The 12781-nt window shown below is 48.6% G+C and overlaps 1 protein-coding gene across 1 annotated transcript; it reads right to left on the reverse strand.

Moving 5' to 3' along the window:
• Window positions 1-384: 384 nt before the first annotated feature.
• SLC19A2 (solute carrier family 19 member 2) lies at window positions 385-12158 on the reverse strand. The gene is made up of 6 exons (XM_033005221.2): window positions 11976-12158; window positions 11253-11858; window positions 7886-8117; window positions 4132-4324; window positions 3099-3240; window positions 385-2879 (listed from the first exon to the last, which is right to left on the reverse strand). Exons 1-6 carry the CDS (start codon window positions 12156-12158, stop codon window positions 2754-2756), a joined length of 1482 nt encoding a protein of 493 aa, XP_032861112.2. The 3' UTR covers window positions 385-2753.
• Window positions 12159-12781: the final 623 nt, after the last annotated feature.

Raw genomic sequence — 12781 nt, forward strand, 5'->3', positions numbered from 1 at the left:
ATAGGAAGGTCCTCCTGCATAGCGAACCTACACCTGCTTTCCCTTACAGTCACCCTCAGTGGGGCTGACCCATCCCGACCAGGGTCACCCTGCACCAGTGAGTGAGCTTCTCCCTCACCGGCCCAGTCTGCCCTGCAACTACAGAGTGGTATTTCTGAACTGCTCAGCAATTAAGGATCCTCGGTGCAAGACACTTGCACGGAGTTCTGCAAACCTACACAGACCAGCCAGCAACTATCAGCTTCTTGAAGACTTGCTTCTTTTTGCACGTTTTGCCCTGTATTTTTTTCCTCTTTGCAACAGAGATGCTCCGAACAACCTGCAGCAGCAGTGCTGTGGATTAGCAAGGTATCGGAATTGAAGACAAACACTGGCCACGCAGGATACCTCGGAGTATTTTTATTTAACAAAAATAGCTATTCAATTAGAAAGCAGCAATGTCAACATGTTTACAGAATTTCATAGGCATTAGGCTCTGTAGCCACCTCATCACCACAGCAGCAGCACAGCATAGGAACCTGAACAACGTCCAGGTGTGGCTTCCATGCACTAATAGGCCTGAAGACGTACACAGTGTGGCACGCCTCTCTACTGCAGTTGCCACAGTTTCATTACTTTGGTAGAAAAATCAGTATTATTGCTGTAATTAGTTAATTTTTGACTTGCTTTTAAATAACTGGGGTTTTCCCCCTCAAAGATTTGTTCTCTATATGAAAAATGTGATTAAAATTGAGCTGCTTCTTTCAGCCACTTGCCATGGGTGCTGTACACCCACTCCTCGTGCCTTGCTGCAGCCGTCATCAGACCAAGAAACTCAAAGGACAGGATATGCAGGATATGCACTTACAATCCCTTTCCCAGGACAGTTCATCAGCTAGCATCCATTAGCTTCAGATTTTATTTTTTTAAAATCAAAAAATAGTGAACAAAGGAATATATACATGGGTGGCTTCAAGTTTCCGTTTCAGGATAAGGCAGTTAAGTTTACATGTGTAAATGCCAGTACAGCTGAGCCCCTCTTTAGGGGATTGCTTTAGGAGACGGGCTGCAAACACAGAGCAGCTTTGGGGAGTGGGCTCCCCTGAGCAGCCAGCCTGGAGGGGCTCCCCAGACCCCAGGCAGCACATCCCAAACACATTAATCATTCACCTTGTGCAGTAAAGGCTGAGGCTCACAGAAGCGATGAGAAAGGCCGTACCTGTCCCAGCCAGGGGAGAAACACCTTCCCAAACCCAACGCTGTGAAGTCTCCATGGTACTAAGAGCAAGCAATGAACCAGAGCTGCTGCTTCAGGCTCTGACTGGAAGAAGCTCTAACCAGCACACAGAGAGAAGGCATGGAAGGAAGCACGCTGCATTGCGCCTTCTCCCTTGCCAGCTCTCCTGTACATTTAAACTCACCACAACCTGCACAGCAACAGGGACAGTCCAAAGGCCATTTCCACAGTGTATGGTACTATGGACATTTGATGCTGTGCTGATTGTGGTGCCTGAGCATTCAGGTGCCTGAATCCAGGACAACTCTGTGCAACTCCTTCCCTGTGCTGAATAAATTTGGAAAAAATAAATTATTAAAAAAAAAAAACCAGGTATGAGGCAATTCCCAAATAGCTTAGACCGGACAAAATAAAAACTGCTTACTCCAAACATTCATTGTCCTGCTTAGGTGGAAAGAAGAGGTAGAACTAGTGGACAAGGACCCACCAGAAAGGCATTTTAAAATAAGGGGAAAAAGCTGACAAACCAGAAATCAGCATCTTTCAAAACCTCAGATAGTCATCCTGCTAATTACCATATCTATTTAGTCATCAGAGTCACGGTTCTCCAAGGTCACAAAGAATAGCTTAAAATCCTGCAAGACACCTTCCTTCTCAGCACTACACTAACATCCACCATCCCACCGAAACAGCCCAGCCCCCAGGATTGTGAGGCAGTGACTCCTGTAACCCCAGGAAGCTGCAGTCCTAGAGGACAAAGGCAAAGATGTCCAAGGGTCCCTTGAATTAGCGTTTTGACTACTTAAACCCCCTCTAAGCTTCCCTTCCAGCCTTACAGTGCCTTGGGCACAGGCCTTCATGGCATAATTAGTGCTGCTGGTAGCAATTCACCAGCGTCACAAGTTGCCCCAGGACACAGGCTTTTGGGGAAGCACTAGGTTGAACTATGGTAAAACTCTGGCAGCAGGGGTGACAGACAGGGAGAGCAGAAACAGTACGTGTAACTCAAGGAAACATGTGCAGAAACGTTGAGTGTACTCGTCCTCAACACAGAGCACCCAGCATCACGGGGCGACCGCAGCGAGGCACACTGCGGAGCACAGCCCTAAGGCCACCTCCTGTCCCAGGCCTGGGGCTCTCAGCAGAGAGGTCTGTGAGGAGTGCACCCTCCCTTCTGCCCCGCGGCAGCACCTCAGTGACAGAAAGTGTAGCAGCTGACTAGACAGTCATGAAGGTGCCTTCTCCGTGGCAGCCTCCAGGTGCATAGTCTTAGACTAAAACCTCCCAAGGCTTTTACTCTTTGAGAAAACTTACTGTTCTTTGTTGCACATCCCATAGATGCAACGTAAGAACAACAGGTATTTTAGAAATAAGATATTTGTTCTTACTTGTGTAAGAGCTAATACATTTACCTCCTAAAATGTGCTACTAACATAGTATAAATATGGATCAAATACCATGCCTTAGGAAAAAAAGGCAGAGATTAAAAACCAGACCTATATCTTCATATGTAGCCACCAAGTTTTCACTTGATGCACTACTGGCTTTCAGGAGATCTGCTTTGCATCTGCTCTTGTCTTCTGTAAGCTCTCATAATACTGTATATGCCACTGCCCAAGAACACCAGTGAGATGGCCGCAAAGTAAGAGGCATAAATCATGAACTGCAGAGAAGGGGAGAGAAAAAAGAAGTGGTTAAACCAAGCAGTTACCAAATTTGTAAGAAGGTTAACACGTGAGCTCCCTTCCTCTTCTAAAATATCAGGAATCAGTGGTTATTTCTCTGTCAAACCCTTGACCCAGGAGCAGGTAGCTGAGAAGCTTTATAGCTTGGTTTTTACCTTCCTCCCTCCCATCAATAAAGCCAAGAGAGCCCATCGTACCTGGGTGAAGATGTCCAACCCAAGCCCACTGGCATCCACAACAATCAAAGTGAGCAGAGTCTGAAGTGCCAAGGCAATGAAAGTATTGACCCCAAACACCAGGGCATACCGCTCCACGCTGAGGTTTGTAGCGATCTGAAACCTACAAAAAAAGCAGGAAAATGCAGGAATAGGAGGAACATCTCTGGACAAGACGACTGTGCAACCTGAAGAGTTACATAGACTGGTTTGGCATTTTCCACAGCTAAATTACCTTGCACCAATAGCGTCCTTTTCTAAATAGGATCATGACAGACTAGCATACAAGCTAGAAGAGACTCCACAGACACATGTAAAAAGCTTAAAAACCAAAACAAAAGAAAAAAAAAAAAATCCACTTTGGGAGCTCTGTGGATTTCAGTTTTACTGAAGCAGCCCTTCTGTCCAGTGCAGCTAAAGGGACTTGTCACACAGAGAAGATCCAACACAGTGATCCCAGAGAGCTGTTAGCAACCTCAAAGCATCAGCCTACTGCAGTCTTCTCCATAACTTCCCACATCCTTTTAACCAGAACTCCTGGTTAGAAGTTACCAGTTTCAGCATCACCCCTCATATTATGCTTGAGCTGTCTTGTAGCAATTATGCACGTGTGGTTCAAGAACAGCTGTGTGTTTCCCCCAAAATGACAAATAACACCGATGAAGTTTTCCTCCTGAAAGGTTAGGAAAAGTTGACAGTTCAACACAGGCAAAGCACTGTCCTCTCTTCATCTGTTAACACTTCACTCCAGACATGTTTATGAAAAACATTCCCCTGGCAAGCAGCACTATCTAACATTTAGAAGTAGTCACTTCAGTGTCATAAGACTTTTAAGCTTGGGCAGACTGCCAGCAAAATATATCTCCGTGCCTCTGTTTCCAACCTGAATCACAGCACAAACCCTTGCAACAGACTTCCCAATTCCTGTTAGATGAGACTCTAGTTACACAGAAAATGTGTCACCTTTCACACCAGCTGTAACCTTGAGAGCAATATACCTTAAAAAGATACTCACGTTGCTATCGTGATTAGCAGCATGTAGATAATTCTGAAGACAACATAGGATGCATAGCACACCCAGATGTTACGAACAGTATCCATGATATATACAGCAGCAGCAATAAGAAAGGAGAACAGGGCAAGTGCCACTTCACCCCACATTGCCCAGGATGTTTTGATGTGACCCACAACAAACACTGCAACAGCTCCTGTGAGGGGAAGGAAAGCACAACTGTTAGTAATTGCAACTGGAGCAATTTGGAGATGGGGTATTAGGAGATGTACAGCCCCTAATAGCCAAACACGATTGAAGTAGAGGACACTAACATGCACACCTTACTGCCTCTCCTTCCTGGCCTCTCCCTCACCTGAAACCCTGGTGTAAACTCCCATTTTTTTTTACAGGAACAGGAAAAAAAAAAAGTAGGTCAATGCTGACTGTTTCTGAAGTCTCCTCTCTGGCTTCAGAAGCACGACAGCCTCAGGACCCAGACCACTGACACTCAGTCCTCTGTGCCTCACCATAGCGGTGTTGTCACCTGGGCTTCAGAGAAATGCAAATCCTGGCTCTTGAAAGCACTCCGCTAATTATTTTGTGGCGCTTTAGAGGGGGGAGGAGGAACGAAGACACTGCCCACTTTAATACACAGCTGTTAAAGCTCTCTCCCAGGAGGCAGGAAAACCTACATTTACTGTCATCTTCATGCTGGGCTGTAAGAGTAAGAGCAAGCAGGGGTCCAAATCCACGTCTCCCAAGGTGCAGCCTAATCACAAGCTACAATCACGCACTGTTGACTGTGCAAGAACAATCCTTTATGACCAGAACAGGTTTGTAATTCCTGCTGGATTTTATGGAGGGGGGATGGGAAGAGGAGGCAGGTCACAAGATGGAAAGAGCATGATATTTCATGCACCTCAACAAGCAGATAAGGTGTGTTTCCATGCACTATGACAGCTGTAACTACAGACAAGCCCAAATACGTATTACATGGAAAGAAAATGCCCATTTGAAGTAGGCCTTGTTCTGCAAACAAGCCAAATAACAACCAACAGAATAACAATGCTGCTGTACACAGCAAACTAGACAAACAGCGTACTGACAAAATGAGGTTTACTGGAGATCTCTGAAAAACAGGACTGTATTCAGCATTTGACCACTGTACAGAGGTGCTACAGTGCAGCATCTAAGCTCTTTGTAGCCCTTAGCTGGCCTGCTATCTTAGAAATCCTTCAAGCACATGAAGACTCCTTATGTACCACCAGTGTGTACCCTGTCAGACCTCACATCAATCTTGCAGACTAGTGAAGAACGTAGCTATGCCAAGGGAAAGGAATTTATTTCCCCCCTCCAAATTCTTCTTTCCAGTGCCTGCTGTCACCTGACTGACGTTTTGCTCTTTGAACATCTGTCTCCCCCAGTAACAAAACCCTGAGATGTAAAGAAAAGCTAAGTCCTAGAGCCTTCTTGCTACTGTCTCAGCAATTCTGAAATTTGGGAACAGACATGACTCTCTGAGGGATCTCATGGCAACTCATGAAGTTGTACTCCCCCTACGTCTCAAGGTTATATCAGCCTGACACGTCATCATGGCAATATATACAATCTGTCTCCTACAATGAGACAGCTACAGCTGATCCAGTGGTTTCACAGCCCAACCTGATGAAGGATTGCCACATTCCCAAGAAGGTGCAGGGATGGAACTTAACAGTCAGCTGACCTCACTAGAGGGAATACCATTTATCTTGCCCAGGACAGGAAGCTGACAGCCACATGAGTCACCATCTCAACTCAAACCTTTCTGCAGGTACAGGCAGGATGGCAACAGCACCTTACACAAAGGTTGCCAACCATTGCTCGTAACTGAGCACAGAATGACTAAGAGCCATGAAAATGGCAAATTGGATCTGGGAGGCCTCAGGAAAGGTATTTCTAGTAAAGGGAGAAGAGCAAACAATATGTTCTTCTAGAAGTCTGAGGCCTCGCTGAACAAAGATGAGTGCAGCCCTGGTCATCCACCTTCACCAAGAATGCAATTCAAATCATGTTTGGTGCAAAGAGGGCCTAGTCAGATGACAAAGTGAACAAAGACCTTAACTTTACCAAAGAACAATTAGAAAAACTTGGTTTCTTTGTCCCAGAGCAACAATTTTGTGCTAAAATACAACCTTGGCTTGACAACAGAGATAAATAAACTGCTCATTAATAAATTCAGACTGGAAATCAGAAGGAGTTAGAGCACTTGCAGTAATGGCTAGGAATTGGGTCACTGGATGCTCATCCTTAACAGGTGCCTTTTAGTCTTGTCATACACTTCAAGTTTTCAGTTGAGATTATTACTCGTTCCAAGAAATGAATCTGTGTCAACTGGAAGGATTTTTGGTTCTGCCTTTTGAGCAGTTCAGGGACAGAGGCAAATTTGCTTTCAGAAAACATCGTCCAGAATGATGCAACTGGTTATAAATATGATACTAGAGGGAAAAAAAAAAGAAATCAAAATGGGTAACTAAAAACTTCAGTTTTACATGAGTTTAGTGCCAACCACCTTTTCTTCCAATAGGTCCATTGTTCACAGGCCTTTTAAAAAAAAAAAAAAAAAAGGACCTTGAAATCAAAGATGTTCATAATAAGGTTTGAAGAATACTCCTCTTCTTTATTTTTTTTAAATCTGCTGACATTTGGCCACACTATGGGTCTTCTGTTCCTTGATACCGATTCTTCCCCCTCCTGGGACCAAGGCAGGATGGTAAAGGAAGCCAAATCAAACAAAAGATAAGAGCCACAGCATTCTGCTAGAGTGGAGGAACAGGGTACGACTGCATGCTGTGGAGGTGCAGGTTTAGCACACCAAAGATGATTTCATAGCCAAAGCCTTCAGAATCAAGTTGCCAACAGCTTCAAACCCAACTGACAATGGGCAGTAGACCAGCTTTTAGATCTATAAGCCAGCCACAGCTTCCTACTGAACGCCAAGAGGGGGCTGAGCATGTCCAAGAAAGTACTAAGCTTTCCTTGGTTTCTTTTTGCCCCCAGGTAGGTGATGCCCACAGCAGATGGCGGAACGATAACTCCATCAAAGAAAAGGAACATACTGCAGTCCCCTCAAACCACGACATGCAGCAACACCTAGAGAGCCTCTGTAAGAGTATGTTAGTTATATTAAAAGGTATTATCCTACTTCTAGTAATGGAACAGTATTAAACAACTTAATAAATAAATGTTTGTGTTGACTGACCTACCTATCCCTTTCAAGTCAAGCACCTTCTTTCATCTTAATAGCTTTTCTGCTTAACAGTGCTGAAATGACTAAACATGGCTCACTGCACGCTGCGCGTGTACAGGAAACCTTCATATGTTCCCTGTGCTGCCAGAGGGAAAAACAAAGCAATAAACCCACAGGACCCTTAGTCTGACTCGGAGTGATTAAAACAAGCATAACCCCACTGCCATAGTGACAACAAAGAACACATAGTCAGCAGCAGGCCTGGAGCCTTCTGGCAAATATCTCAGAATGAAGACTGACTTGGGAGGCTCCATTAGACACCTACGTACCGGATTACAAGAACGAGGGCTGTGTGCAGCAACTAACTCAACACTGAGCATCATCCCTGTGCACGTCAGGGAAGACTCACCCCGAATGGCGGCGTTGCCTTTCCTGCATGCTTGGGTGAACGCAAGACACTTCCAAACACTTCCAAAGTCATCACTCTGGTGACCTTGAGGGGCACAAGGCATTTCTCACAGCAGAGCAGGAGCTACACCAGAAGCTTACCTAGCAGTGTCGAGGCTGCCTCCACAGCACCATTGTAGATCTCCACGCTATGAGAAGGCAGCACCATCTCCCAAAGGCCCTGAACATAGTTGATGACCTGGAAGTAGCCACAGGTAGACAGTGCCCACCACACAGACCAGCAGAGCAATGTCCGAGAGGAGTAGCACTGCAGGAAGTCCCGCCAGAGATCTTTGAGCACTTTCACGATGTCTACTTTCCGCTCCTGCATAGACTGGAGAAGGAAGGGAAGAGAAATGTTAGTCTTTGGTTATAAATACTTCACACTCTTCCACAGAATTGCCCCCTTTCAAGTGGTTTGATCCCTGGCAAGTGACAGTACCACTCTTGAACACAAACCTCCACGGAGTAATGAATAAAAAGCTTCCCCATCCCATGGCCACAGCGGCTGGTCTCTGCTCTAACAAGGGCCGTTCCTTTATGTGCAGAGGAAGGGCTCAGTCCCAAGCACCCCTCAATCTCTGGCTCTCTCAAGAAGAGAGCAGCAACTGCTAGGTGTTGGAACTACTACATGAGGAACTGAAGGGTACCAAAGCAGAGACACAGGAGAACAGGACATGATATCCAACTTAACAAGGCAGGATCAGAAGCCAGTCATTCAAATCATAAAGGCAAAAAGCATCACTGACACTTTTAAATTAAACCAAATTTGGTAGGGCAGAGAACATGAAAGCCACCAGATGAGTGTATTTCCCCAAAAATAAGTTGATTTTCTTTAGTACTATTATTCAGGGATTATAAATATTCAAAGAAGCAATGTCATTATGCCGGGCTCTACCCCTGTTAATGTTTGCCAAAGCTCTTGAGAAGGTGAGAGATGTTGCCTGGGGATCTGAAGAGAAACAGAAGCTACTTCCACTGGACACTGCTATTGCAAATGGTGGCTTCTGCATATACAAGTTCTCTGACAAATGGCATGAGATAAAAATGAAGCTTTCCCCTCCAAATCTTTCTAGAAAAAGCATGAAAGGGCCAGATCCATTAAGCGGTTTGAAACAAAAATTTCAAAATAGAACCATTCTAGCAACAGGGGATGACAACAAACAAAAATAGCTTTTTACATACAAGCGGTTACAGTCCTGTTCCTAACCACTTTATGCCAACAGCAGTGGCGGAAACAAGCACATCTTTACTTTGTAGACAGAGCTGCTGATTACGTTTGCTGCAAGCACACGCCTACAGAGCCTTTGTAGACAGGCAAGACCCTTCTTGTTTCAGTCAGAGCAGTGGTTACTTCATAAGAGACTGGGCAGAGGCCTCAAGGCCCACCCAGCACCTCTAGCCCCTGTTAACTTGGATTCCCTGCAAGGAAACACAGAGCACTGTCACAGTAGTGAGCTATTGCACGCTGTGCTGTTGCATGTCCAGTTTCGGAGCGATTTCCAAACAGCAGTGGCATCTTTGGGCTCTTGGCAGCACGCCCTTTCCCTGGGGGAACTGTGCACTGTGTGTCTGGGAAAAACTGTTCTTGACGAGCAATAAAAGCCACTTCATGGTGTTTCTACTAAAGCCCCCAAAGACAATAGCCTAACTCTGTCCTGAACTCCCTTTTCTCCTCCCCTCAAAGCGTCACCGATTTCTAAGCATCTTTATTATACATCACATTGTCCTGTTGGTGCTTTGCCAATGGCAAAACGGTAGCTCCACATGTGGATGCTGTTCCTCCAAAGCTCATCAGAACAACCTGGGAAGAGGTCAGCTTGTGCCAGTGTGACTCTAGCAACGTAACTCCCACGCAGAAGGTTTCGCACGAAGCTCAAGTTTAGGCACGGGAAAACCAGGGAAGGGAACTGTCAGACGTTGCAAAAACTGCTTTGGCACATCCAACCCAAGCATGTGCCTGACAAGCCAGAAGGGCCCATCCGCCCTCCCACCACCTGGCAGTGCTGCTTCAGTACAACTATTCGTACAGCCGTTCATTTCTGTTCGTGGAACACGGCTGCCGTTACCTCAGTAAGAAGGACTATCATCACATGCCAATGCTTCTGAGCTTTTGGTACCTGGCTGAATTGAACTCTGGAGAGTTATGCAAGTGTGCTTGCTCCTTTTTTTTATAAATTTTCCACCATCAGCTTGGAACCACCCTTGCTCTCACAGGATAGAGGTGAGATAAACAAAAAGGGACAGGTAAATTATATTAATACATTAGCTATTATTGGCACAGAATTTGTCTTGTTCAACAAATACCCTTCAGCATACAAATATAACATGGTTAAAAATACTTTTACTCACACAAGATCGTGCTGGATGGGGCAGGATTAGGTCTCTGGAATGTTAAAACCTTTAATTCCCAGCTGGAAGAAGCTGAAAGTGCCCCAGGATTCTGCCTCCCCTGGCCCAGCTAACCAGGGCTAACTTGCTAATTGAAATACCCCTTAGCTGACTAACCCAACAGCCGCGCTTACCTTCTGGCTTGTCGTCAGAACCAGCACAAGCTCCTCCTGACCGCGGGACAAGGCTGGCCTCTCCCGAGGGCCTCGAATTCCCCCCCCTCCCCGTGCCACGGGCTCTCCGTATGGGCATGCTACCCAGGGCGGCGTGGCAGAGCCCTGCCCGGCCAGCAACTGCACACACGCATCAGCCCTCAAAACCGGAGGCCACTCGCCCGTCACCTCGTGGGACCCAACACGTCCCAGCACCAAACAAGGGCGCCCGCACGCTGGTTTCCATGCAAGTGGCTTTGTTAGAGGCTATGTAGCCCCCAAAAGCCACACGGCAGGGCGCTACCTCGGTGCGCTCGTGGGCCACGTGAAGCTGTTACTACACAGAGGTGTTTCCTGCAACTTATTCACATTCTGTCCATCTGTAACCAATGTCAGCCTGTAAGTGCTCTCAAGGACTACTGCAGTTTCCTTCCTGGATCGGTTTCCTTCCAGGGTCATAAGATAAAACCCAATTACTACACAACTTATTACCGCGCAAATTGCACAACAGTTGAAGTAACAAGTGCTTTCAAAACACGAGTGAAGGAAGAATCACCTCTTTTCTGCAAGTCACAGGGTTCATCTAGAAACACCCAAAGAATTTGGACATACACACAATTTTTAGTGCCTCAAAGACGTCCCTTGCTTTGTACCGCTGAACAGCAATTTGATGCCCTGAGAATTTTAATCACAGCTTTGTGAGGCATGCAGAACAATTTCTGAAAAACTAAGGAGCAGCCTAGCAGGCTCAATCAGCAAAAGGAAAGCAGGAATAAATTCTCCTGTGCCATAAATAAGGAAGTGGGGTAAGCAAAGGGATACTTTTTGCTGTTGGATACTACACGTCCACTGCTGTGCACATACACATGACAACCACATCAGTATTGCACCTTCTACTTATATAATAAACCCAGAGCATAGCTCACCTGTTTCTCTGCTGAACGACCCTCCCCATTTAAGGGAACTTTTGTCTCATCCTCCCAGCCGGGTGCCTTCTGCACATGGGGATGATCTTGGACAGCCGATCCATTTTTGCAATCCATGACCTTCATTTCCCAACCGAGCTGCTGAGTCGAGACGTGGTGAAAGAAAAGGCTTTTCTGCGGCATCGGCAGGAACCACGCCGTGCCAAAGGCAACGGATATGCTGGTTAAGGAGATAATGTTCAAGCTGAAGAGGGACCATCCTGCCACCGACACGAGGAGCTGCCCGGACACGGAGCCCACGGTGTAGCCCACCAGGGTGGCACTGCGGCAGTAGCTGGTGACCTTCTGGTACAGGTTGACGGCGACGACGCTGTAGATGTAGGAGTAATAGGCAACGTCGGTAGCGGTCCCCATCCCATAGAAGAACTCGAGGAACTGGACAGCCCGCAGCCCCTGGGCGTACAGCAGCATGAACCAGGTCACGATGAGGCTCAGGCCCTGCAGCAGGACCACGGGCTTGTACCGCAGGTAGTCCGTGGCCAGGAACACCGGGAAGAGCAGAGCCAGGTAGGAGTAAGTCCACACCGGGTAAATCTCGTTGAACACCTGGGGGCGGGAAAAAGACGGCGGTAACCCCCCCCACACCCCCACCCCAGCGTCCACGCACCGCGAGGGAAACGCGGACACCCGCGCGGGGTTGCGAGGCGGCCGGGGCCGCGGTACCTGGGTCTCGGAGAGGTTTTTGTGCGGCCCCAGCAGGTACCGGGTGAGGAAAGGCTCCGAGGGCCGCACGCTGCAGAAGAAGCCGTAAGCGCACAGCAGCCCCGTGGGCAGCGCCCAGCAGCTGCCGCCGCCGCCCGCCGGGGCGCAGCGCCGCGCCGGCCGCCCCCCCCGCGGCCCCGCCATGCCGGGCAGAGGGGCGGGGGCCGGGCGGGCCGGTGAGGGGTGGCGGCCGCGGGCCCGTCCCGGGTCACCCCCCCCCCCACACACACACACCCGCCGCCGCCGCCTCCCGACAGGCAGCTCTGGCCCCCGGCCCGCGGCGCCGCTCTTGAACACCATTCGCCGGCGTGCGGGAGGCGGGGCTGCGCGCTGCGCTCTGATTGGGCACGGCCGCCTCCTCCCCGGCAAGGCCGGCCAATGGGGAGCGGGACGGCGCTGGCGGGAGAGGAGCGCGTGTGCGCGGCGGGGGCGGGGGGGGGGGGAGGGAGCGGCCGGTTGACGGACACCCCCCCCCCCCCCCCCCCCGGGAATGGCGTGAGGGCGGCAGGCGGGCCGCTGCCTGCCTTAGCGGAATGGCGCCCCTCGCCGGGACGGGCAGCACCTTCAAAGCCCGCCGGGACGGCCCTCTGGCGTAGGGGCAGAAGGAAAGCACACGCAGCGTGGCACAGCTCCAGTCACTGCTGAGCTGTCGCCCCCCCCCCCCCCCCCCCCCCCCGTACGTCACTCTCCCCCCAAAATTCCTCATCTCCCCCTTGCCCCGAGGGGAAGGCACTAAGCCTTTCCTGAAACCCATCGCGACAAAGAGA

Source organism: Tyto alba, unplaced genomic scaffold (assembly GCF_018691265.1).
Source record: "Tyto alba isolate M040663 unplaced genomic scaffold, T.alba_DEE_v4.0 Super-Scaffold_14, whole genome shotgun sequence".
Classification (NCBI taxonomy): Eukaryota; Metazoa; Chordata; class Aves; order Strigiformes; family Tytonidae; genus Tyto; species Tyto alba.